Source organism: Manis javanica, chromosome 8, assembly GCF_040802235.1.
Source record: "Manis javanica isolate MJ-LG chromosome 8, MJ_LKY, whole genome shotgun sequence".
NCBI classification, from domain to species: domain Eukaryota; kingdom Metazoa; phylum Chordata; class Mammalia; order Pholidota; family Manidae; genus Manis; species Manis javanica.
In genome coordinates, this window is record NC_133163.1 from 106,587,465 (window position 1) to 106,614,592 (window position 27,128).

The window sequence follows — 27,128 nt, forward strand, 5'->3', positions numbered from 1 at the left end:
ATGTTTATTAGTACTCACTGTGTGTTAGGCACTTATCTAGGCACCAAATGATTGACACTAAATTAAACAGACTATATCCTTGTTTTTATGGATCTTTCAGTTTATTGAGAAAAGGCAGATAATATATGGATGACATTTGAATGGAGAACTGAAGGAAATTAAGGAAAAGATAATTTAGATATCTTGGGGTGAAGCATTTTATGAAGAGGAAAGAACAAATGGAGAGGCCCTGTGAAGGAAACGTGCTTGGTGTGATTGAACAAAAGCAGGGGGCCATGTTGTTGAAATAGAGTGATCGAAAAGAATGAGTAGTAGGAGATCAGATCAGAGAGGTAGTCAAACCTGTAAAATATTGCAGACCAGTGTATATAATTCTGAATGAGATGGGAAGCCATTCATAGATTTTGAGCATAGAACTGACATGATTTATTTTTAAAAGTTCTTTCTAGTTCTGTAGAGAATACAGACTGTAGGAAGGGAAAGAAAAAAGGACCATTCAATTAATATACTGTAAAAGAGCCATGAATATACAATGGAGAAATTCTTCGATATCATAAGCAGTTTTTTCTTGGACACATCTCCTCTGTCAAGGGAAACAAAATAAAAAATGGACAAGTGGGACTACATCAAACTAAAAAGCAAAGGGCACCATCATCAGGACAAAAAGGCAACTTAAAATGTGGGAGAATATGTTCATAAACAACTCATCTGATAAGGGGTGAACATCCAAAATGTATAACAAAGAACTTATGCACCTCAACACCAAAAAAACAAATGACCCAATTAAAAATATGGGCAGAGGACCTGAACAGACATCTCCAAAGAAGAAATACAGATGGCCAACAGGTACAGGAAAAGATGCTCCAAATCACTAATCACTAGGGAAATGCATATCAAAACCACAAGGAGATACCGCCTCACACCAGTTAGAATGAACACTATCCAAAGACAAGAAATAGAAAGTATTGGCAAGGATGTGGGAAATGGAAACCCTCCTGTACTGTTGTGGGGTATGTCACTTGGTGTAGCCACTGTGGAAAGCAGAATGGAGGTTCCTCAAAAAGCTAAAAAGAGAAATAAATAGCATTCGATGCAGGAATTCCACTTCTAGGAATTACCGAAAGAAAACAAAATTCCTGATTAGAAAAGATATATGCCCTGCTATGTTTATTGACACTTATTTACAATAGCCAAGATATGGATGCAACCCGAGGGTCCAGGTCCATTACTAAGAAGAGGTGGTACTTATACAATGGAATATTATTCAGCCATAAAAAAATCCTGCCATGTGCAACAACATAGATGGATCTAGAGAATATTATGCTCAGTGAAATAAGCTGGGCAGAGAAAAGACAAATACATATGATTTCACTTATTTGTGGAATATAAAAACAAAGCAAAACAAAATGAACAAAATAGCAGTAGACTCAGACACTGAGAAGTAATTGGTGGTTATCATGGGGGAGGGGTTGGCTCTGGGTGGGGAGAATGAGGGGTATAAAAGGGCACAAAAATTCATAATATTAGTTGATCATGGGGATAGTAGTACATCATGGAGAATATAGCCAATGATTCTGTAACATCTTAACATCTTCCTATGTTGACAGATAGTATCTGCACTAGTTGAGGTGAAGATTTAATAATATGGGTAACTGTTGCACTACTGTGTTGTATACATTTGAAACCAATGTAAGATTGTATATCAATGATACTTCCATAAAAAAAAGAAAAAAGGAGACCCTTGAGGAAGCTATTGTAATAATAGAGGTCAGAGGTTATGGTTACTTGGACTACAATGATCATGTTTAAAACAGTGAGTCATAGGTAGGTATTGGAACTATATTGAACTATTAAGAGACTGAATAGGAATACCTTTTTGCTGAGACTTATCCAGAGCCTGAGAGAGGCAATTAAACCTTTTGAAAAACAAGAGTTGATTGTCTTTAGGGCATCTATGGAAGAAAACACCTGGCAATGTTTAGGTACAGGGCTTTATATTTATATTGGAGAGGAGTACAACTTAACCATGCCATCTGAAAGACTGTCACTTTGTTTTAATGAAACACCTATGTTAGTACTTGGTTTCTCTAACCAGAGAAATGCAGATTTATTTTTGTTTTACAAAATGGTGATTGCTTCTTCAGTTTATACCATTTCAGCTTAGGAGAGGTTTCATAGGAACACTCTGCTTTGGATAGCAGAGGAAATCTGTATTGCAGTTGCCTCTTAGGTGCAGTGGGAGGGGTTTCCTTATTTTCAGAAAGTTGACAACTAGTTAGGGAAGGTTTGGAGACAGCTGAAGGTTTGTCTCTTCAGATAGAGCAAACCCTCAAGATCCCAGGTCACTAGACAATTCCCAAGGTGGTACAAAATACTCGCTGGCCCTCTAGGAATTTGTTTTCAATCCCTTGCCGTCAGGCAGTTTCTGTTTTTCTGAAAGATATAAACCTGCCATTTGCTTTTGTTCCTCTACTCTTCTTTGATTAAAACACTCTAATGTCCTGTATAATTGTATCATTGCAGGCATTTATAAAGAGTGATGTGGCTAATAATGATTACATAGCAAAATAATGGTGTTTTGAAAGTCATTTTCAAAATTTGTCATTTTCTTGAAATTAGCCCTGTGTTTACTACCTTATTCTAGTGTACTTTGGAACTGGAATATTGCTACTTTGTATATCTTTGACCTCAACAATACCATACAGAAATTGTGATTGAATTTGAAAAGATAACTCAGGAGGCAATTCCTTCTTATATTTTTTGCCCATCTTATTTTCTTATATACTTTAAAAAGTTAAACTGTTTTGACAGTTCATAATCTCAATTTTTTTATAAGTAAAAATCCTCTATAAACAGTGTTACATTCTTCATATGAAGTACCCTGTTCTCTCTTAAATTCCCCTTACAATTTTAATATTTCCATAACTTTTCTATTTTGTTTTCCATTAATGTGTAGCATAACAACAAAGGATTTGCTGTTATGTTCTAATTGACCCTATTTCACTGTGAATTTTTGGAAAAAAGCATTTGTAGATTTATTTCATGAGTATTTAAAATCTTAAAAATACAATAAAAATGGTGGGTTTTTAGATGTATATTATTTTACAATGACTGCAGCCTTTGAGTCTCGTCTAAAGGAATGTCATTACTCCACAAGTAAAACTGAATAAAAAAAATTGAAGAGACACATACATAGCTTTGGTTTTCTGACATATCTATTGCCAGTCAGATTTCTTTCATCAAATCATTTATTGGATCACCTTATAGCAGATGGCAATCCTGCAAAGTATATTAACCTTTCCCTTATTTATAACAGTGTTGGGATTTGATATTTTCAAAGAACATTTTACTTGCCAAAATAAAAGGCTTGATTTCATTGTTACCAAAGGCTATGGCACAAACCATTGTTTTTAGATATAAGGCCTAAAATTTAATGTTTGTTCCTTACTGGAGAATATTAAATAAAAATAGGATGCTTTTTAAATTGGGGCACATGGCATCAGACTATATATTGAATTTTATTTTACTGGTTCCATTCAGAAAAGCAGTTAAGAGTTTCTGTATATAAAAGATTTAAAAAGAAAAGGATCATTTAAACCTCTGTATTATTGAATTGATTAATCCTTTTCATCTTGTTGAATAGATAGTTAAGGGAGACTCATAGTGTTTATACCACTTAATTATCACTAAAATTTCACTTAAAACTACCGTATCAGTCTGTCAGTTGAGGAACTAACCTTTAATGTTGAGTTGGTGTGCATAGACTAGAAATGAAAGGAAGGAAAATACATGGAAATGATGGTTCAGTCATATCTCAATATAAATGTTTTCCCCCCAATCACTGTATTGCAACTATGATGTATTTTCTTGTTGATAAAATACATTTTCAGGTTTTGATCAATTTGCATAATTTCTAGATTGTTTATTTTCTGTGTGTAGTTTCTTTTTTTCTGCTTTCCTTGGTCTTATGGCTGAAGCTGGGGAAAGTTTATTATTGCTGTTATTTTTCTGTGTTTGTACAGCCATTGTCTTCAGCAGAAAGGAGTCACTGATGCTAAGAGATGACTTGTGCCTTTGTCAGTGCCAGCCACGACCTTCTACTCAGAGTCTGGATATGTTAAAAATGAAAGTATAGAGCTCTGAGATGAAAACTTAGCCTAGATCTTTGTTATTCTCTAGCATCCTCTGAATCTCCTGCTATATGTCCAATATCATTGGTATGTAGTGCTCTTTAGCTGGCATATTAATTTATTACCATTTTATTTAATTAATATTTGCTTTTCCATCATGCTGTAGAAGTAATTAGTGTCACTTGATAAAAATTGAGTATGTGTTTTCACAGAATTTCATATATCTCTTTTAAATTTTGTCTGAGATGTTTTCTGTAGCAGGCACCCATCTTTTCTATATTCACTTTTATAGAAGTATTTAAAAAATAACACATAGGCCTCATATTTAGTAATCATTTGTTATAAGACAATTCAGAGTCATAAAGTAGATAAATTATGGTCTTATTATTTTCATTAGGATAGATCATCAAAATAAGTCCCCATTATATGTTCTAAATATTCAAAGACAGTATGATTTTCATCTTCCCCCCTGTCCCACTATTCTACTTTCTGTCTCTATGAATTTGACTACTCTGGGTACCATATGTAAGTGGAATCATAAAGTATTTGTACTTTTGTGACTGGCTTATTTCTCTTAACATAATGTCCTCAAGTTCATCCATGTTGTAGCATGTGTAAGAATTTCCTTTTTTAATGCTGAATAATATTCCATTGTATGAATATACCACATTTTATTTATCCATTCATTTATCTGTTGATGGACAATTGATTTGCTTCCACCGTTTGGCTATTGTAAATAATGCTGCTGTGAACAATGGGTATATAAATACTTGAGACCCTGCTCTCAGTAGCCATTTATGTTTGCATTTTACCTGGGCTTATAATATTTTAAAAAATCTTAACTAACATAGAAAAATAGCTAGAAAATGGAAAGTATGATTTTAAAAAAAAAGAAAACTTTTCATAAAATTATTTGCAGTTTCATAAGGAGTTCTATATTAGTGAATTTTGTAGGTTAATACAGCATTTGTCTTGGATTGGGTCTTATAGGAATCCTATCTGCTCTTCCATAGTGTTGATTGCAAAGAAAATGCTTGGAAAATCACCCACAGGTTACTGGTAATGCTAGGGAGATTATAAAGTGTGTTTTTACATGATAGTTCTCAAACTTGTAGAATCTTTATTAAATCAAGAATTTTAATAAGAATTATCCAAGAGTGAACAAAATACTCTCTTTTCAAAGCTTGTGGCTCACTTGAAATTATACACTTGTCTGTAGTAGGTAGCCATGTTTTCTGTACATTGCTTTAAAACTTTAAAAATGTACATTAATCACTTGATATAGGAAGTACAGATTTGTAAAAAAGAATAAATCAGGGTCCTACTAACTAAATTAGTAATTAGTAAATCCTATTTCGGAAACTGACTCCCCTTTCCTATTTTGTCACCTATCCCTTCAGCTGACAATTTTGTCCCCGTGAAAGAGCTTTGGGAATCATGGCTACTTATTGGAGAATTTGTGGTATTAACTTATTACAGAACACATTCTTATTTAAATCACAGAGGAGTTCAAGGAACTTCTTTGAAGGAAAAGTTCTAAACTTAGCAGAGTTCTGTCTTTGTAACATTTAGAGTTTTCTTATGTAAGAATGAAAAAAATGAAGTCAACTATTTGTATTTCTTCATAGAAAGAAGCTCAGAAGGCTTTGGGAAAGTGTACCCTGGTAGGAATCAAGGGTGAAAAAGAGTGGTCTTAAAAATAGAAGGAGAAGTGGCTGGATGGATACATCTCCCAACTCTTTCAGTTTTTTTTCTAGGGCCTGGTTGGAAAGTGAAATAATGGAGACAAAGCTTCAGAAGGAACATTAAGAAGGGCAATTACTTGCTTTGTTAATGGTTACTGATCCCCTCACTTTGAGTTTTCATTTGCAATTTTCGTAACAGTGAATCTACTCATTAGGAATCAGATTTCAGAGGGGATTTTTACTAGGATGAATTGTCACATCATTTTGATTAGTTTTGATATAATGATGTTGGTTTGATATAGTTTGATTTAGTTTGATGTCTTTGGTTAATATCTGATCAGTGCTCTGAAAGAAACCTGTTTTATTAACTTGAAGAGTTGTATGACTTGTTTCATTTTCTATTCTTGCATAAGAGCTGAATTCTTTGTCTTTTCATATAGGCAGTAGTGAACTATAAAAAATTGAAGAAGGTGGTCATCTACTCTTAGCAGTAGCAATGGATGGGGATTATCCCGTATTCTAAAGTCTCCAAAGACATATTTTGTTTCTGAAATTCTGCAGTATATATAGGGCATTATATGGAGTAGTGGCAAAGTTACTCTGAAGTAACTTATTTATTTTCTGCAGGTTTCTGAACAGCCAGTTCCCCTCAAATGCAAATACCACTCGTTGAATTGTACTCTCTGCTCAGCCAGACACAAAAAAATCCATGACAGTATCCTTTGGGATTTATATCTTTCACTTTCTTCTTTCCTTAGGTATGGATGAACGAGGAGGTACAACATCTTGGGGAACAAGTGGTCAACCAAGCCCCTCTTATGACTCATCTAGAGTAAGTTTGTTCATCAGCCTTTGACTAAAATTGTAAAGATAATTTGGCTGAATAAGTAAGTTCTTTCATATATGAACTCCATTTTTAAAGAGAAATGAGGATTAACTTATTTTCATGGGAATGTAGTAGAATACTCAGTACTGCCATAGTAGATTTAATTCTATTTACTGTAATACTTGGGGAATTTATTTTGTCTTCTACAGTAAAGGAAATATTCTTAGTGTTATTTCTACATCTGGACTACCTGCAATACTCTTTAGAAAGAGTTGGGATACCTCATTACGTATTCCCCATATGTAGCAATTTTTCTTCGTGAATTATTTGTTTACTTTGAGAAATGGCACTGGCTTTCAGAGTACTAGCTTCTAGTCTCCCCTGTCCCATTCTTGCTCCAGTAGTCATCAGCTGTTTATATCAGGGACTCTATAGCCCTGTCTCTTGAAAGCATATCAAAACAGACACAACAGATGACATTTCTTATTGACAGTTAAGAGAAAATAGGACCAAGCTAATGTTCTACACACCAAGAGGGCAACAGGTTAGTGACTTTTCCAGCAATAAACAAACAAAAAAAACCCAAAACTTTTAAAAAAATGAGACAGAGAGACTGAAGATTAAACGGTAGATTGAATCTGTGCACTCAGACTAAATTCGTGAGGTTAAGAGATACCTATACCTTTTTCAAAAGGTCATACTTTAAATGAATAGTTAACTATTTATCTCTCTCAGAATTAACTGAGGGAAGATAGAAAAGCATAAAATTTATAGGGACTTAACTCTAGAAGCATATTGGCTTAAGTGGAAGGAAAACTTGAGTAGGTGATTAAACTTCATAGTCTTCATATGGGTTATACTGTTTTGCATTGAAGAATGCCAAATAAACTACTTACTAAGATAATGTGATTTTGCTATATTTGGCTGTAGCCCATGTTCATTTTATTTTAAATATTTTGGGAAGGACAGGGATATTCATGTGGAATCAAAAAAGTAGAGAGTGCCAAGAAACCCGGGTTGTAGTGTACAGAGCACAGTTCTGGGTATCACAAGACTTGAATTTACTATTGACTCTACTATGAACTTGCCATTAATCTTGGGGATAGTTAAACTGGTTGATGTCCACCTTCCCTTCTGCCTTTAGAAGTTTTTGGTTCTTTGAATAATACTGTGCATTTAGATGAATTCACCTATCTGAGTTGCTGTACTCCTCCCTCCTGTCCTCACTCAAAACTGTAAGGGAGAAAGAATACTTTTGTAGTACTGTATAACCATATTTGGCATGTTAACTTTATTAATACTGTAGATTACTATATATTTTACTTAATAAGATTGGCTACACAAAATTATGTAGGTTGAATTTAGTATTTATTTAATAGCTCTTCAAGGGGAATTTTTGCTATATTCAATTTTTGCCTGTATCCTGACTTTAATTCTAATGAAAATACCATTCTGCTCTGGTTACCATGATACATAAGTGAGCTTCACCAGAGTTGTATGGTGAAGAGGCCACAAACTTCCCACCGTTGTGTTAAGTTTTAATACTAGTTCTCTCAGAAGTAGGAAAAGTAACTCCAGTAGAGCTCCAATCTGGTGTGTCTGCCCTGTTTTTCACAGATCCACCAGGAAAGTAACCTCATGGTGCACAGGTGGGTGGTTGAGTTTCTTCTGGTCATAACAGCATTCAGTACAGTGTTTGTTAGGCAGACAACGGAAGTGAACACTGTGCCTCATTGTAGTTATGGAAGAATGGTAGGCACAGTCAGCCTTCTTAAGAAATGTGGAGATGACACAGAACATGTTGGAGACACTGAGGAAAGTAACAGACTTTGTGGCATGTATTTATATAGGAAGGTGGCAGACCTATCTTTGTGAGAGTCCTGGTTTCTGCACTGTTGACCTCCTGCCCACCTGTGCAGAACAAAAACCCCAGAACAGATAGAAGCATCAGAGTGGTGTGAATAGCACTTCTGTTTTCAGAAATATGTGAAACTGGTGATTGAAGTTAAAGAACCAGCAATTCAAAGGGGAGATAAAATCTCAGATAGTTTAGACATGGGCATGTGTTATATAGTTAATGAGTTTGTCCTTTCCCTCCCTTATTTTTTTATCTGTTCTTACAAATTAATGTTTACTATATTTGATATTATACCAGGCATAAAGGCCCAAGAGTAACATGATTTTTCTTATTTACTACAGTGTTAATGATTTATTCTAGTTTCAGATTTTTTTCCACTTTACAAGACAGTGATTAAGAGCACAGACTTTGGAGCCAGACTGCTTAGGAATGATCCCAGTTCTGCCACTTAATACTTGTGTGATTCTGGACAAGTTGCTTAAGTTCATTTTATCACAGTTTACTCATCTGTGAAATGGGAAAAAAACTACTACATAAGGTTGTTGTGAGGAGTAAATGAGATAATATATATAAAGTGCTTAGATCAGTGTTTAGTATGTAGTGAGTGCTATGTAAATGTTGGCCTCTATCCTGTGTATTTCAAAATTCAATAACTACATCTGTATGTAACAATTAAACAAATTTGAATGAATACATTTGCAAGTGGTGCTGCATTCTAAGTGTAATGAATAAGAGCTATGTGCTGATTCAGTCATGCTTAATATACTTCTTTCAGATTTGTAAAGGATATAAATAAAATTGATTTCCTTTCCCCTCCAGTTGTATGTTTCTCGGGAAAGCATAAGTCTTCTACAAACTTTGAAATAAATGTTTTAGTCTGTCTAGTACAATGCTTTTGACATAAGGATGCTCTACGTGTTTGCCAAATATAATCAGATTGGGGAAGAATCCTTAGATTTACTAGGTTAATTGTGTTTGGGGATTGAGGGAAGAAAGAATCAAAGATGATTTAAGATGGTGAAGCTTGAGGCAGACGGTAGCAGTGTTAATGAAGATAGGCCTTTCTTCTATGCTTACAAATTATTGTCCTGATTGGTTACCTAGTGTAGCATTTTATTTAAGATCCCAACCTCTGGGGAGTTATACTCTGTGACCTTGGACAAGTTACTTAGCCTCTTTGTGCCTCAGAATTCTCATCTCTAAAATTATGATAATTTTATATATACCTCTGCAGAGTTTAGAGATGAAATGTAATAATAACTATGACATGCTTAATTTCATTTATTGATACAGTAAATTAAAGCTAGTATTACTCTTAATATTGTCATTATCTCCATATAACTAATATTTCATCGTGCATTTTGATGGTTATATTTCCTGATGTACAGATTCTATTTCTGAAATGTGTATGAATTTTAGTTTGTGAAAATTCCAAGTGGCCATGTCATCTTGGTTTCCTGGCCCCTTAAAGCTCTGCCAACCTAGGCCAAATTCAAAATGCTAAAGTACCATTGGGGTTTGCACCCTGGGCTAGGGGTTATTACAGGGCCCACAGGAGAGAAAAGTCTTCATGTTGATACTCTTCCCTCAGATACAGAAATTCTCATTCTTTAATTTAAAAGGTAAATGAGTTCACTGGTAGGTAACCACTAAGAGAAATTATATTTATAGGTACCACCAGTTGCCAAGAGTTGGCCTTTTAGTCACGAGCATTTTTCAGGTTCTGTATAATTTATTATTATAGTTATTTTTGGGAAAGAAGCAACATTCTAATTGTTAAATTTCCACCATGGTTTTTTTTTAATATGGCTTGCAGAAAGAAATGATTATGTCCATGTTACTATTCCTTCCCTTTCCAGTTTGAAGTATAGAATTTTCAGAACTAGAAGGTATGTTAGTTTTTTAAATCTAGTCCTTTATTTCATAGGTGAGCAAACTAATGTCAAACTGGAGAGTTTGACATTTGGCTAGGTAGGTTGAGATGTGTACTCTTGGTATAAAATGCACATGAAATTTGGTTAGGCAGTTTGCCTAGTTAATGACGGACTCTGGCCTAGAACTCAGATATTCTGAATTCTATGCTAGCACATTTTAACCCCTCTACCTTAGTATTCCCCATCTCAAAAAACTGTCTTGAATTTTCTGCCATATGCTGAGGGAATGGGAGAAAGAGAGGGGAGAAAGGTGAAAAGAGAAGAGGGTCTGCAATTAATATTCCAAAAGAGGACACAGGACAATATGATAAAAAAAAATTTTGCCTGGCAAGTATATAGTGTATTATGAGGCAAAATAGCATAGAATTTAGAAGCTTGAACATTGAAATCAGGCTGTCTGGGTTCTATTTCTGACATTCCTCCTTCCTAGCTGTTTTACTCTGGGCACATTCTCTTTCCCTTGAAGTTTTTTTTTTTTTCCCTTTTCCTTTTTTCACTGAGAAGTGGGTGGTAGTTACTAACAATAGCTACCTTACTAAAGTTCCGGACATAGGCTTATTAGTGGAGAAGGGGAAAACCAGTTATGCGGTGATGAGTTGGCTTTAAAATTCTTGGTTTTGCTGCTATATATGACTCAACACAGAATAATTTCAGGGACTTTTGTTAAGGAATAAATAGTAGATATGTTTTGTGGTCTTTCATTTTAATACATTCTGTGACTTCTGCTAGCTGTCACAATGAAGGGATGTGAGGTTTTGGTTTATTTAAAACAGACCAGCGGCATTCATTTCTCAGATCAGTTGTCAGGAGTACATATGGACAGCAAGCCTGGTAGACCAAGTCAGGTAGAAAATGAAAATATGAGGGTTTGAAGATTCAGGAGTTTCTCTAACCTTCTAAGGACACACAGAATGGTACAGATCAGGTACTTGGGATAAGGAAAACAAAAGTAAATAATTTAACTAGCGCAAACATTTTCAGATTCAGTGGGGACTAAAATGAGTTAATAAATTATCTGGATAAGTTTAATGTTACTTCTCTAGCAACTTCTGGACCATTTCTTCCAGATATGCTAAAGGGAGCTTGAATTTTGCTTAGTGCTTTTTCCATTCTTAGCAGATATTGAGGATCTTTTCATTCATGTGGAAGAGCTTGACTGAGAGCCACTGGATAGTTTGATGGATAGTGAATTGGAGATGGGATAATATAGAGCATTAGTTCCCCTCATGTGCTATTTATAGAAAAAAGACAGAGGTCGTTCTGACCTCAAGAAAGGTTATTCTGGTTGGAATTTTGGGAGAGCCTGAGTGTAGTTCATTTACATTTGACAGGAGAAGCCTTAGAAATGTCTAGGGGTAGAGACAACCTGTTGTTTTCTTCTCCCAGTAGATCACAATTGCATGGGAGCTAGTTTTGTAAAAAAGTATGATAATGTTCTCTGCCTGCTTTTGAGGAAATTGTGCTTACTGTGGTCCCCCAGTTTTGAGATGCTGAGATGTGCACTCAGTTTCTGAAATATCTAAAGTGAATACATGTATATCTTAGAGTTCAGGAAATATGGTTAGAAGTAAAGTTACATTTACTTAAAGACTTAAATTATAAAACTCTTTTAAAGCAGAAATGGAAAAGCTGTAATTAGGCAACAAATAATTAATTACTAAATTAATTTCATTGATTACCATGGGATTACAGAAAAGGGAGAGATTACTGTTGGTACATAGGAAAGACAATAGAAAAGGAAGTGTTTCAGTACAATATTAGAAGATAGACAGTATTTATATGAATAGATTGAAAGAAGGAAAAGTTTCTGGTAATGTGGAATGTATTAAGACCGTAATCACAGAGGCCCACCAAATCACAGAATTCAGTAAATAGTAAATCAGCTTGCCTTGTAGGTGAGTAAAGCAAGTAACCCTTCTGTAGAAGAAATATAGTCTATCCTTTTATAGGGCAGGGTGGGCCAGGGTGGGGCAGGGGGGCAGAAAGTAGAGAGCCGGTTAGAAATAGACTTTTATGCTGGGAAGGACATAAAGGGCTTAAGAAGATCTGTATATTGTAATATGAAGGATGGGTCAAAAGTGAAAGAGTGATGAAAAATAAGATGATCTGGTAAGATGGAAATACATAGGCCCACTTGTGATAAAATAAGACTTAGATTAGGATGACAGAATCAAGATCACAAAGTACTGGAAAGAGGAGGGATGTTGGAAAGGGGGAAAAAAACGGGCATACTTGGTGACTAAGGAAGATATAAAATCATATAGACTCATTCCCCCACAGAATCATGATACCTCAATTAACTCCATGACAAGTTAGCTGTTGTTGTATTATATATATAAATACCAGATCATTTGATTTTGGTAAATAGTTTCCCTTATAAATGGAAAAATCTAGTTGTGTGAATAAAAAATAAAATCGTTTTTACTCGTATTTTATGGGTAAGAAAGTTTAGTATCACTTATTCTAGATGCTTTCTCTAGATTGTTTACTCTTTGCTGGTGAAAAATGGCAGAGGTTTTGTAGCTAGTAGGAATTCAAATGCAGTAATTAGAAAGGACACACAAATTTTGAAATAGTATTTTATGCCTCTTGATCTCAGGTACAAAACACGAGATGAAGCAGTTAAATAGCAAAGCAAGACAGGAGGGACAGAGAATTAAAGTAAGTGTTTTCTATCTATTGCATCTATGTTCCCATTAACCTCTGTTTTGTTATGTAACTGCTCCTTCTGAATGTTCTGAATGTAAAGAAAGCTATTGGTAAGAAAAGGGTGTATTTCAAAGTTAGGTTTAAATAAACATATGAGAAAAAATGTTGTTTGTTACTCTTGGTTGATTTCAAAACAGCAACTGCTTGTGAATCGTAATCTTGAATAAGATTCTTGGATAAGAAAAAATTGGGTTAAGATTATGTAGGCTCCTTTAAATCTCTTGACAATAGATATTTAAAATCAAAGGAATCACATAGCTATCTAATTGTTCACTTTTCCATTTTACCAGTCAAACCTTCTATTTTTTTCAGTGTAGCCATTCTTCAGGGACAATCCCTGTTGAAATGCTTTAACATAATCTTTTGGAAAAAGCCTTTATGTCATTTTCTCTCCTCACTATGAGTTGCACTAAACTTTCTATGCCTATGAAATTTTTATCAGGATCAACCTTTACAATTCTCTTGCTTAATCTCATTGTTCAGTCTTTAAAGTTACAAGTGGAAGTGAAAACTTTATTACTCTTTGAATCTCTCTTATGTCCCTTTTTGTAATTGTTGAGTTCTTACATTCTGACAGCATTTTTTTTCATTTTCTATACATTTAAATATTTCTTATTCATGAAAATATAATGGGGGGTGGATTCTGGCTGAATACATTTTTAGGCCCACATAGCTTATTTTTATTAACAATGATCATAATTAGCATTTGTCATAGTTTGAAACTTTTCACGTGTTGCATATTTTAAGCTTAATACCAAAAAGCCATTTAAAAAATGCATTTAGGAAATTGAGGCTCAGAGAAGGTAGATAACTAACCACATATCGAACATCGAAGACTGTACCATATCACACCTGTCAAAAGTATGAGACCCCAAAGCAGCTGTTATTTTAGCTTGTCCAAGACTCCAAAGACAGCTACTCTAGAAAAATTGGCAGATGATGTTTCTGTTATTTCTTATAAGAAATATTGACATTTTAATCTTAACAAAATGTAATTCATGGAACGAATCAATCAGATAAGCCTACTTCCTGATTTCGCCACTATATTTGACCTTGGAAAAGGTAAGGTACACAATTTCTGAGCTCTCATATTTCTCATCTGCAAAAGGATTTATCTCATAAGAAGTGGGTGAGAATTAAGTACAGGATGTTTTATAAAAGTATTTAGGCACAGTATCTGGAATTTATTTAGTAGTCTATTTACATCCAGTCTCATGAAAAGTTACAGCTCTATTCTGATACAAAACCATGTTAGGAATTTTACAAATCTTGGATGTTCCTTGGAGAGGCAGCTGTTTTGAATTCCTGGGGTATGTCCTGAAAGATGAGGAACTTCTTACAGTTTTTAAATGACCACCAAGAGGTTCTATAACTCAGAAAAAGTAAATTATATTTACAAAATTGAAACTATTGGGAAACTTCATTGCATTACAGATGTTGGGATTTAAACATTATTGGGGGGGGGGAAACTAGGCAACCTAGATGCTTACCATTGTAGATTCTTACTAATCTACATTCTTTTGACAGCATATAGATTCTAAAGAGGAGACTTCAGTTCATCAAATTTGTTTGAAAGGATATCTATTTCATAAAATAGTTAAGAGATCTAAAATGAGCTGCTTTATGTCAAAGGCTTAGCATAGTCAATTAATGTTAGTTCCCCCTTTGTGATCTACTTTTGTTTTCATATACTCTGTATTTACTGATTTTATTTTACTGATATTCTCAAATAACTAGTTTTTTCTTTCACTGGTTTTCTCTCTTGTTTTTATTCTTGTTTTCTTTAAAGTATCTCTGACTTCCAAATTTACCTTTACTCTGATAATTTGCACTTTGTTTCCTAGTTTCTTAAGGTAGAAGTTGAGGTAATTGCTTTGAGACCTTTCATCTTTCCTAATAGTCATTATGGTACTATAAATTTTCCTCTAACCATGGTGTTACCTGCTTCCCACAAATTTTGCTATTGTGTTTTCATTTCCTTCACTTGAAAATATTTTATAATTTTCCTATTGATTTCTTCTGTGATGCATGGATTATGTAGAAGGATATTGTTTAATTTTGAAATATTTGGGGATTCTCAAGTATTTTTATTAAGTAAAGAATATTTTTAATTAGTAAATAAAATGAATTTTAATTTATTAAATTAATGAATTCCATTGTGATCAGACAGCATGCTTTAGTTCTTTGTATAGATCCATATTTCTTTTTTTTTAAATTTTGGTATCATTAATCTACAATTACATAAAGAACATTATGTTTACTAGGCTCCCCCCTTCACCAAGTCGCCACACAAATCCCATTACAGTCACTGTCCATCAGCGTTGTCTTCTCTGTGTTGCACAGCCCTCCCCATGCCCCCCTCCCACACATTATACATGCTAATAGTAATGCCCCCTTTCTTTTTCCGCACCCTTATCCCTCCCTTCCCACACATCCTCCACAGTCCCTATCTGTTTGGTAACTGTTAGTCCATTCTTGGGTTCTGTGATTCTGCTGCTGTTTTGTTCCTTCAGTTTTTCTTTGTTCTTATACTCCACATATGAGTGAAATCATTTGGTACTTGTCTTTCTCTGCCTGGCTTATTTCCCTGAGCATAATACCCTCTAGCTCCATCCATGTTGTTGCAAATGGTAGGATTTGTTTTCTTCCTGTGGCTGAATAATATTCCACTGTGTATATGTACCATATCTTCTTTATCCATTCATCTACTAATAGACACTTAGGTTGCTTCCATATCTTGGCTATTGAAAACAGTGCCACGATAAACATAGGGGTGCATCTGTCTTTTTCAAACTGGGCTGCTGTATTTTTAGGGTAAATTCCTAGAAGTAGAATTCCTGGGTCAAATGGTATTTCTATTTTGAGCTTTTTGAGGAACCTTCATATTGCTTTCCACAATGGTTGGACTAATTTACATTCCCAACAACAGTGTAGGAGGGTTCCCCTTTCTCAACAACCTCGCCAACATTTGTTGTTGTTTGCCTTTTGGATGGTAGCCATCCTTACTGGTGTGAGGTGATATCTCATTGTGGTTTTAATTTGCATTTCTCTGATAACAAGCGATGTGGAGCATCTTCTCATGTGTCTTTGGCCATCTGAATTTCTTCTTCAGAGAACTGTCTGTTCAGCTACTCTGCCCATTTCTTAATTGGATTATTTGCTTTCAATTTGTTGAGGTGCTGGAGCTCTTTATATATTTTGAATGTCAACCCTTTATCAGATCTGTCATTTATAAATATATTCTCCCATACTGTAGGGTACCTTTTTGTTCTATTGATGGTGTCCTTTGCTGTACAGAAGCTTTTCAACTTGATATAGTCCCACTTGTTCATTTTTGTTTTTGTTTCCCTTGCCCGGGAGATATGTTCATGAAGAAGTCAATCATGTTTATGTCCAAGAGATTTTTGCCTTTGTTTTTTTCTAAGAGTTTTATGGTTTCATGACTTACATTCAGGTCTTTGATCCATTTTGAATTTACTTTTGTGTATGGGGTTAGACAGTGATTCAGTTTCATTCTCTTACATGTAGCTGTCCAGTTTTGCCAACACCAACTGTTGAAGAGGCTGCCATTTCCCCATTGTATGTGCATGGATCCTTTATCATATATTAATTGACCACATATGTTTGGGTTAATATCTGGAGTCTCTATTCTTTTCCACTGGTCTGTGGCTCTGTTCTTGTGCCAGTACCAAATTGTCTTGATTACTGTGGCTTTGTAGTAGAGCTTGAAGTAGGGGAGCGAGATCCCCCCAACTTTATTCTTCCTTCTAAGGATTGCTTTGGCTATTCATGGTCTTTGGTGTTTCCGTATGAATTTTTGAACTATTCCAGTTTGTTGAAGAAAGCTGTTGGTAATTTGATAGGGATTGCATTGAATCTGTATATTGCTTTGGGCAAGGTGGCCATTTTGATTATTAATTCTTCCAGGCCAAGAGCATGGGATGAGTTTCCATTTGTTATTGTCTTCTTTAATTTCTCTTAAGAGTGTCCCATAGTTTTCAGGGTATAGGTCTTTCATTTCCTTGGTTAGGTTTATTCCCAGGTATTTTATTCTTTTTGATGCCATTGTGAATGGAATTGTTTTCCTGATTTCTCTATTAGTTCATTGTTAGTGTATAGGAAAGCCACAGATTTCTGTGTATTAATTTTGTATCCTGCAATTTTGCTGAATTCAGATATTAGTTCTAGTAGTTTTAGAGTGGAATCTTTAGGGTTTTTTATATGCAATATCATGTCATCTGCAAATAGTGACAGTTTAACTTCTTACCAATCTGGATTCCTTGTATTTCTTTGTTTTGCCTAATTACTGTGGCTAGGACCTCCAGTACTATGTTGAATAACAGTGGGGAGAGTGGGCATCCCTGTCTTGTTCCCGATCTCAGAGGAAAAGCTTTCAGCTTCTCGCTATTCAGTATGATGTTGGCTGTGGGTTCATCATATGTGGCCTTTATTATGTTGAGGTATATGCCCTCTATACCCATTTTGTTGAGAGTTGTTATCATGATGGATGTTGAATTTGTCGAATGCCTTTTCAGCATCAGTGGAGATGATCATATGGTTTTTGTCCTTTCTTTGTTGATGTGGTGGATGATGTTGACGGATTTTCGAATGTCGTACCATCCTTGCATCCCTGAGATGAATACCACTTGGTCATGGTGTATGACCCTTTTGATGTATTTTTCAATACGGTTTGCTAATATTTTGTTGAGTATCTGTGCATCCACATTCATCAGGGATATTGGTCTGTAATTTTCTTTTTTGGTGGGGTCTTTGCCTGGTTTTGTTATTAGGGTGATGTTGGCTTCATAGAATGAGTTTGGGAGTATTCCGCCCTATTCTATTTTCTGGAAAACTTTAAGGACAATGGGTATTATGTCTTCTCTGTATTTCTGATAAAATTCCAAGGTAACTCCATCTGATATAGGGTTTTTGTTCTTGGGTAGTTTTTTGATTACTGCTTCAATTTCATTGCTGATAACTGGTTTGTTTAGATTTTCTGTTTCTTCCTTGGTCCGTCTTGGAAGGTTGTATTTTTCTAGGAAGTTGTCCATTTCTTCTAGGTTTTCCAGCTTATAGGTTTTCATAGTAGTCTCTAATAATTCTTTGTATTTCTGTGGGGTCTGTTATGATTTTTCCTTTCTCAATTTTGATTCTCTTTATGTGTGTTCATTCTCTTTTTCTCTTATTAAGTCTGGCTAGAGGCTTATCTATTTTGTTTATTTTCTCAAAGAACCAGCTCTTGGTTTCATTGATTTTTTCTATTGTTTATTCTTCTCACTTTTATTTATTTCTTCTCTGATCTTTATTATGTCCCTCCTTCTGCTGACTTTAGGCCTCCCTTGCTCTTCTTTTTCCAAACTCGATAATTGTGATGTTAGACTATTGGGATTGTTCTTCCTTCTTCAAGTGTGCCTGGATTGCTATATACTTTCCTCTTAAGACTGCTTTCACTGCATCCCACAGAAGTTGGGGCTTTGTGTTGTTGTTGTCATTTGTTTCTATATGTTCCTTGATCTCTACTTTGATTTGTTCATTGATCCATTTAGAAGCATATTGTTAAGCCTCCATGTGTTTGTGAGCCTTTTTGTTTTCTTTGTACAGTTTATTTCTAGTTTTATACCTTTGTAGTCTGAAAAGTTGGTTGGTAGAATTTCAATATTTTGGAATTTACTGAGGCTCTTTTTGTGGCCTAGTATGTGGTCTATTCTGGAGAATGTTCCATGTGCACTTGAGAAGAATGTGCATCCTGTTGCTTTTGGATGTAGAGTTCTGTAGATGTCTATTAGGTCCATCTGTTCTAGTGTGTGTTGTTCAGTGCCTCTGTCCTTACTTACTGGTGGATCTATTCTTTGGAGTGAGTGGTGTGTTGAAGTCTCCTAAAATGAATGCATTGCATTCTGTTTCCTCCTTTAATTCTGTTAGTATTTGTTTCGCATATGTCGGTGCTCTTGTATTGGGTGCATATATATTTATAATGGTTATATCCTCTTGTTGGAGTGAGCCCTTTATCATTATGTAATATTCTTCTTTATTTCTTGTTACTTTCCTTGAAGTCTGTTTTGTCTGATACTAGTACTGCAACACCTGCTTTTTTCTCACTGTTGTTTCCATGAAGTATCTTTTTCCATCCTTGACTTTTAGTGTGTGCATGTCTTTGAGTTTGAGGTGAGTTTCTTGTAAGCAGCATGTAAATAGGTCTTGCTTTTTTATCCATTCTATTACTCTGTGTCTTTTGGTTGGTGCATTCAGTCCATTTACATTTAGCGTGATTATTGAAAGATATGTACTTATTGCCATTGCAGGCTTTAGATTTGTGGTTACCAAAGGTTCAAGGTTAACTTATTTACTAACTTAACTCGCCTATTTAGTTATTATAAACACTGTCTGATGTTTCTGTATTTCTCTCCCTTCTTATTCCTCCTCCTCCATTCTTTATATATTGGCTGTTTTATTCTGTGCTCTTTTGTGTTTCCTTTGACTGCTTTTGTGAGTAGTTGATTTCATTTTTTGCCTTTAGTTAGTATTTGGTTGGTCTGCTTTCTTTGTTGTGATATTATTTTCTCTGGTAAGATCTATTTAGCCTAAAAAGTACTTCCATTTAGAGCAGTCCCTTAAAATACCCTGTAGAGGTGGTTTGTGGGGGGCAAATTCCCTCAACTTTTGCTTGTCTGGGAATTGTTTAATCTGTCCTTCATATTTAAATGATAATTATGCTGGATACAGTAACCTTGGTTCAAGGCCCTTCTGTTTCATTGCATTGAACATATCATGCCATTCTCTTCTGGCCTTTAAGGTTTCTGTTGAGAAGTCTGATGATTTCCTTTGTAGGTGACCTTTTTCCTCTCTAGGTACCTTTAATACTCTGTTCTTGTCCTTGATCTTTTCCATTTTAATTATTATGTGCCTTGGTGTTGTCCTCCTTGGGTTCCTTCTGTTTGGAGTTCTGTGTGCTTCCGTGATCTGAGTAACTATTTTCTCCCCCAGTTTGGGGAAGTTTTCAGTAATTATTTCTTCAAATACACTTTCCCTTTTTCTCTCTTTTTCTTCTGTTACCCCTGTAATGTGGATATTGTTCCTTTTGGATTGGTCACACAGTTCTCTTAATACTGTTTTATTTCTGGAGAACCTTTTATCTCTCTCTGCGTCAGCTTCTCTGCGTTTCTGTTCTCTGTTTTCTGTTCCATTAGTGGCCTCTCACATCTCGTCCATTCTGCTTTTACGTCCTTCCAGAGATTGTTTTATTTCTGTAGTCTCCCTCCCTACAGTGTCATTTAGCTCTTGCATATTTCTCTGCAGCTCTATCAGCATGGTTATGACCTTTATTTTGAATTCTTTTTCGGGAAGATTGATCAGGTCTATCTCCACAGATTCCTTGTCAGAGGAAGATGTCTGTGTGATTCTGGTCTGGATCAAATTCTTCTGCCTTTTCATGGCAATAGAGGTAGTTGTGGGGAGTTGGCACATGTTTCCACTGGGAGAACATCCCTTCTTGCTAGTTTGTGGCCTTTCTCTCCTGGGAGAACGGCAACTCCTAGCGACTTGTGCTGGGCAGCTGTGTGCAGACAGGGTCTCTGATTCTTGCCCCACTGCTGTGAAGGAAGCTCCGTGTATGGTTGCTGTGGGCGTGGCTGGCCTCAGGCTGCTGCTCCACTATGGCAGGGCCGCACCGAAGGGGGAACAGGCGGGAGGCTGTTTATCACTGTGAGGAGCCTCAGAGCTGCGCTGCTGCTCACGGGATTAGGGCGCCTGGAGTTCCCCGGGATTCCTAGTTGCTGGGCTGAGTGTGCCAGGACGCCTCCATCCAGCTGTGGGGTCCCCATCCCTTTAAGACTTTTTAAAAGCACTCGCTTTACTTTGTCCCAGGGGCGCCGGCTGCGGGGTCCTGCTCACAGGTCTTACTGTCCCATTTTCCCTAGTATCCAGCACCCCACGCACTGTGTGTCTGCACTCTGGTGCAGATGGGTAGGGCTGGTTATTTAGCAGTCCTTGGCTCCCTCTCCCTCCCCGTTCTGACTCCTCTCCTCCCACGAGGGAGCTGGGATAGGGGTGTTGCTTGGGTCCCGCCCGGCCTTGGCTTGTATCTTACCCACTTCATGAGGTGCAGGGTTCTCGCAGGTGTATATGTAGTCTGGCTGTTGTCCTGTATCTTCTGGTCTCTCTTTTAGGAATAGTTGTATTTGTTGTATTTTCATAAATATACATGGATTTGGGAGGAGATTTCCACTGCTCTACTCATGCCGCCATCTTGGCTTCTCCCTCTAGATCCATATTTCTATCTGATATTATTTTCCTTTTGATTGAAGGACTCCTTTAATATTCTTCATTGTGTAGGCCAGTTGCTGATGAAGTTTTTCATCCTCCATGTGTTTTAAATAATATTATTATTATTATTATTACTATTTTAAATTAGGAAAAAGTTCTCAGTCGAGATATCTCTCTCTCCTTCTCCCAGCAGTTAAAAAATTTACTTTGTTTTCACTCTCTCAGGGATCAATGTCCTGTACCACCCACGTCCAGTGTCTTAGAGCTATTGATTAATCTATTCTGTTTTAGTTAGGCTAATCGGATAGGACCTAGGATTGCTTCATCAGTAGAAACCGTAGGAGCAGCATATGAGTGAATGGAGAAGTGAAGCCTGCTCTATTACCTTATTCGCACAAGACTGAAAGTACTGGCTTATTCAAGAGATCCTTAGAATTTTCCTACCGTATTCAGTATTGTGCAGTTGCTTTCTTTATTACTAGCTGTCCATAGACATGTATCTACTAATATTCTGTAATCAGAAGACAAAAAATCTGTTCTTTAATATAGCAATATGATTAGATATCTTACACTGACAAGCTTTGTGAACTTAGGTATGCACGTTTACTTCCTTGAATCTTTCTACTTTCTCTGTTAAAGATGCCTCTGTATAAATTAAATAGTTTTCAACCAGGGTTTCCAGATTCTGACAAGATAATGGAAATGAAGGTTCAAATTGATTTGAAAATATACTAAATAATCTAATCCAGCAGTTTATCTAGTGTGTTTCAGAGACCTCTTGTTATTCCTGAGACCCAGTTCTAGGGTTTGCAAGGTAAAACTGTTTTCATGTCACCGAAGTCTTGAACACTCCAAAGTCATCCATGAGGGTTGGAACCAAGTTCTTCCAAACTGCCGTTAATATTTTCACGTTTTCCCTTGAATCATGAATGATCTTAATGGTATCTAGGATGGAGAATCCTTTCAAGAAGATTTTTGACTAATTTGCCCAGATCCAGCTACATCCTTACAGAATGTTATTTCTTCAATAATAAGACTTGAAAGTCAAAATGACTCCTTGATCCATGGGCTATAGGGTGGGTACTGATTTAGCAGGCACGAAAACAACATTAATCTCATTGCCCATCTCCGTCAGAGCTCTTGGGTGACCACGTGCATTGTCAGTGAGCAGGAATGTTTTGAAAGGAATCTTTTCTTCTGAGCAATAGGTCTCAACAGTGGGTTTAAAATAGTCAGTAAACCATGTTATAAACAGAAGTGCTGCCATCCAGGTTTTGTTGTTCCATTTGTAGAGCATAGGCAGAGTAGATTTAGCATAATGCACAATGCTTAAGGGCCCTAGGATTTTCAGAATGGTCCGCGGTTAGTGAGTCCTGGAGACTTCAACTTAGAGTCTCCAGCTGCATTAGAGTCAGCCTGTCCTCTGAAGCTCTGAAGCCAGGCAGGCATTGACTTCTCTAGCTATGAAAGTCCTCGATGGCATCTTCTTCCAACAGAAGGCTGTTCTGTCTGCACTAAAAATCTGTTGTTTAGTGTAGTCGCCTTTCTTAATTACCAGATCTTCTGGATAACATGTTGTAGCCTCTACATCAGCTCTTGCTGCTTCTCCTTGCAGTTTTGTATTATGGAGACAGCTTCTTTCCTTAAGCCTCATGAGCCAACCCCTGTCAGCTTCAAACCTTTCTTCTGTAGCTTCCTCACGGCTCTCAGCCTTCATAAAATTGAGGTGGAGTCCTATTGGGTGATACACTGGATTGGGCTTTGGTTTCAGAGAATGTTGTGGTTGTTTTGATCTTCTATCCAGACCACTGAACTTTCTCCTTATCAGCAATAAGGCTGTTTTGCTTTCTTATCATTTGTGTGTTTGCTGAGCAGCACTTTTACTTTCCTTCAAGAAGTTCCCCTTTCCATTCACAACCTGGCTAACTTTCTGGCGCCAGTGGCCTGGCTAGCTTTTCAGTCTCCGGCTTTCAACATGCCTTCCTCACTAAGTGTAATCATGTCTAGCTTTTGATTTAAGTGAGAGATGTGAGGCTCCTCCTTTCACCTGAACACGTAGAGGCCGCTGTAGGGTTATTAATTGGCCTGATTTCAATATTGTTGTGTCTCAGGGAAGAGGGAGGCCTTAGGCAAGGGAGACAGATGCGAGAACGGCTGTTCTGTGGAGCAGTCAGAACACACACGACATTCATCCATTAAATTCACCATCCGTTTTATATGGGCAGAGTTTGTGGTGCCCCAAAACAATCTTCAAAGAGCACCGATCATGGATCACCATTAACAAATATAATAATAATGAAAAGGTTGGAAATTTGTGAGAATTACCAAAATATGACACACAGACATGAGGTGAGCAAATGCTGTTCGAAAAGTGGTGCTGATTAGACTTGGCCTGATGCACGGTTGCTACAAACCTTCAATTGGTTAAGAAAAAAGATTCAGTATCTGCTGTGCACCATTAAATAAGATATGCCTATGTATGTTTGTCAGACTGGTGAATGAGTACTCCTCCCAGGGGGGCTCCTCAGCAGTATGTTGGAGTTCCTTAGAGGCCTTCATGGTTAGGCAACTGATGGAGAAGAAGATAGTTTTTCTTACTGATAGTTAAAAAAAAGAAGGCTGGCAAACATTCAAAATTGAGTAATGGTTTTAGGTACAAAAGTGCCATAAAAATGGGAGAATATTGTATTTAGAATTTAGTTCATTTGATCTTCATAGGAATAAAGGCTAACCTAGAAGAGAAAAGGTTCCTTAAATATACCTTTGAAATAGTGACGTATTGATTGTAAACTGGTTGTATAGTTGCAGTTGTGGGAATACTTAAAGTTAAATACAACTTTTTTAAAAAAGCTTTCTTGAACTAAAAAACGTAAGTGGAAGCTTTCTTAAAAGTATCTTAAATGCTTTGTCAAGAGAAATTACAAAAATGAAAATGAGGAATTGTTCAAAATTCAAGAAAAACTTGATGACTTCTTTCACTGAGCTCCCAGTTTAGTGTAGAAGTCTCTGCTGAAAGACTATTAGTTTTCAGAAGTCTGTTTATCATGAAAATGTGATTTGTGAAAGTTAGGTTTTAAATGTCAAATTTATTTACAGAGTAGTTACTTGCACCTCTCATATCTGGTGTTGATACCTTTCCACCTTTCAAAAGAAGTCCTAACATTTCAACTTCTGAGATTGTGCAAGACAAACTCTATGTAACAGAAAACACAGGTAATGTGGTCATTGGATAGAAATGGCGATTGCTTTCTCTGCCCTTATTTTGTTGGAATGTCTGTATGGCAACCTGTGATCCTGTAGCCAGATGATTTCATGAGGTTTCAGAGATACAGGAACTGAATAAATGGTGGGTGTGTCTCCTACAAGTCCTTTTGCTTTCAGTGGCTTTGGGTAGTTTCAGTGCTGCAGAACAAATCATGGATTCCCTAAGGAAAACTAGAGGCCTCCCTCCTCTGATCATGTTTCTCTTTTTTGAGACTCAAGTTGAATGTGTGGGTTTCGTGCTTTGACCATAAATATTTATATTTCTGTGAGAATAAAAGTTTTTTGCAGTGTTCAGTTCATTACCAATAAGCTCTTCAGATGTGCCTCCTTTAATTCATTGAAATGGAGTTACAAAGCCTTTCTCTAGAGTGTTTTCACCCATTTTGTGAGAATGAATATTCTCAACTATAATTGTGAAGGTATCATGAGCTCTGTGTCACAGGGAAGCAGTTAACTACTAATCCTAATGGTATACAAATTTGATTCTAGGTTTGTTGGGGCTTCTGTTTGCATTTCCGTCACAGAAGCTTGCTACAGTTTGTTCTTACCTTCGGCAAGGGGAATGTTCTGCAATAGGAATGAATGTCTGTACTTAATATCTACTTACCAAAGGAGATTTTTTCATTTCCCATTTTTGTTTCCTTTTTGCCCGTCAGAATCCACAGTTTCAAAAACATTTTATCAAAGTTCCACTGCCTCCACTATTTTGGGTACCATTTGCAAGGTTGGGTCGTTCAAATTTTTTTTATTATGTTGTTGCATTTTCCTGGCTTTATTCCTTTGTCACTTGTGAATTACTGTTTGAAGAAATATGCCCTTTATTTTGTGTGACTCCAGCTTGCCATTGAGCCATTTAATTCACAGTAATTCCAGGGAGGAACAGTTATTATTAGAGAAGGAACATTTCATGGTAGGCTTTGGAGTCAGGCTGCCTGAGTTCAAATACCTGTCCTGCTAGTTACTGTTAGATATAAGTTAGATATGAATTATCTGAGTCTATTACCATATGAATGGAATGAGAATAATATTTCATGGGATTTTGAGAATATATGGGGTTGTGAGGGTTCATTGACTTCATGGGATTTTAGGAATAAAGTGAGTAAACCCCTCAACTTCTGGCAAAACTTATCACCAAATATATGATGCTACTCTTTTTGATGTTGGCATAGATAACCTAAAGTTAGATAGAATGAACACTTGGTGTGTATTCGTAGAAGGAATCACCAATCCTTCAACCATGGCTGATTTACTTTTACCTTCAAGGAAATATATCCAGGCCAGGCATTCAGTACCCACATGAATCAGTTATCAAAAGAACATTGTTTCAAGTAAAAGTCATAAATATGCTCACTGATTTGCAGAAAAGTGTTGAAGATCTCAGGGACAACTTCAGAAAAGACACAAGCACTGAAAAAGAGTCACTCAGAGCTGAAGAATACAGTAACAAATGAAACATGCAATGGAGGGAATGAATAGTAGATTGCTGCAAGTAGAGGAAACAGTCAATGAGATGGAAATTAGAGACCAGGAACACAATGAAGCTGAGAAACAGAGAGAAAAATATCTCTAGAAATGAAAGAATGATAAGAGAGCTGTGTGATCAATCCAAATGACATAGTATTCACATAATAGGGATACTAGAAGGAGAAGAGAGAGACAAATGGATAGAAAAGTTTCTTTGAGAAAATAATTCTTCCTCCTTCCCCAGTGTGCGGAAGGAAATAGACACTCAGGTAGGTCATGGAAGCTCAGAGATCCCCTAACCCCAGGAGGGCAACACTGAGGTAAATAGTAATTAAAATGGCAAAGATTAAGGATAAGGAGAGAGTACATAAAGCAGCCAGAGAGATTACTTATAAAGGAAACCCCATCAGGTTATTAGCAGATTTCTCAGCAGAAACTTTATAGGCCAGAAGGGAGTGGCATGAAATATTCAATGTACTGAAACAGAAGGATATTCAACCAAGAATCCTCTACCCAGAAAGATTATCACTTAAATTTGAAGCAGGAATTAAACATTTACCGGATAAATGGAGGCTCAAAGAATTTATAACAACTAAACCAGCATTTCAGGACATCAAAGGGACTGCTGTAGACAGAAATGTTCCTAAGGCTAAAGTAGCTTTCTCCAGTGAAAGTAAACCCAATAAATTCAGTAGACCAATTAATTACCAAGCAAGTACAAGATTAAAGCAAAAGAAGCAAAATCAACTCTATACAAAATTAATCAAGGATTACACAAAATGTGCAGATTATGACATCTAGTAAATAAAATGGAGGAAGAAGAAGTAAAAGGCACTTTAAGATTGTGTTTGAAATAGAGTAATTAGCAACTTAATATAGACTGTTATATAGTAAGGGAGCTATCCTTGAACTTTTAGTAACTAGAAAACTCCTGTAATGATACAGAAAAAAATTAAAAAGAGGATTCAAATCACAAAACTAAAGAACACCAAAATA

General features: G+C 36.2%; 1 protein-coding gene across 9 annotated transcripts in view; it reads left to right on the forward strand.

Moving 5' to 3' along the window:
• TCF12 (transcription factor 12) overlaps positions 1-27,128 on the forward strand; it is a 440,339-nt gene that overhangs the window by 174,588 nt on the left and 238,623 nt on the right. For 6 of the 9 annotated variants that reach the window (XM_037020957.2, XM_037020959.2, XM_037020962.2 and 3 more), the window contains one exon: positions 6,574-6,647. In XM_037020957.2, coding sequence (XP_036876852.2) covers positions 6,574-6,647 — 74 coding nt within the window. Of the gene's footprint in view, positions 1-6,573; positions 6,648-13,032; positions 13,095-27,128 lie in introns of all 9 variants that reach the window. The other 3 variants (XM_073211898.1, XM_073211899.1, XM_073211897.1) reach the window with 1 other exon arrangement.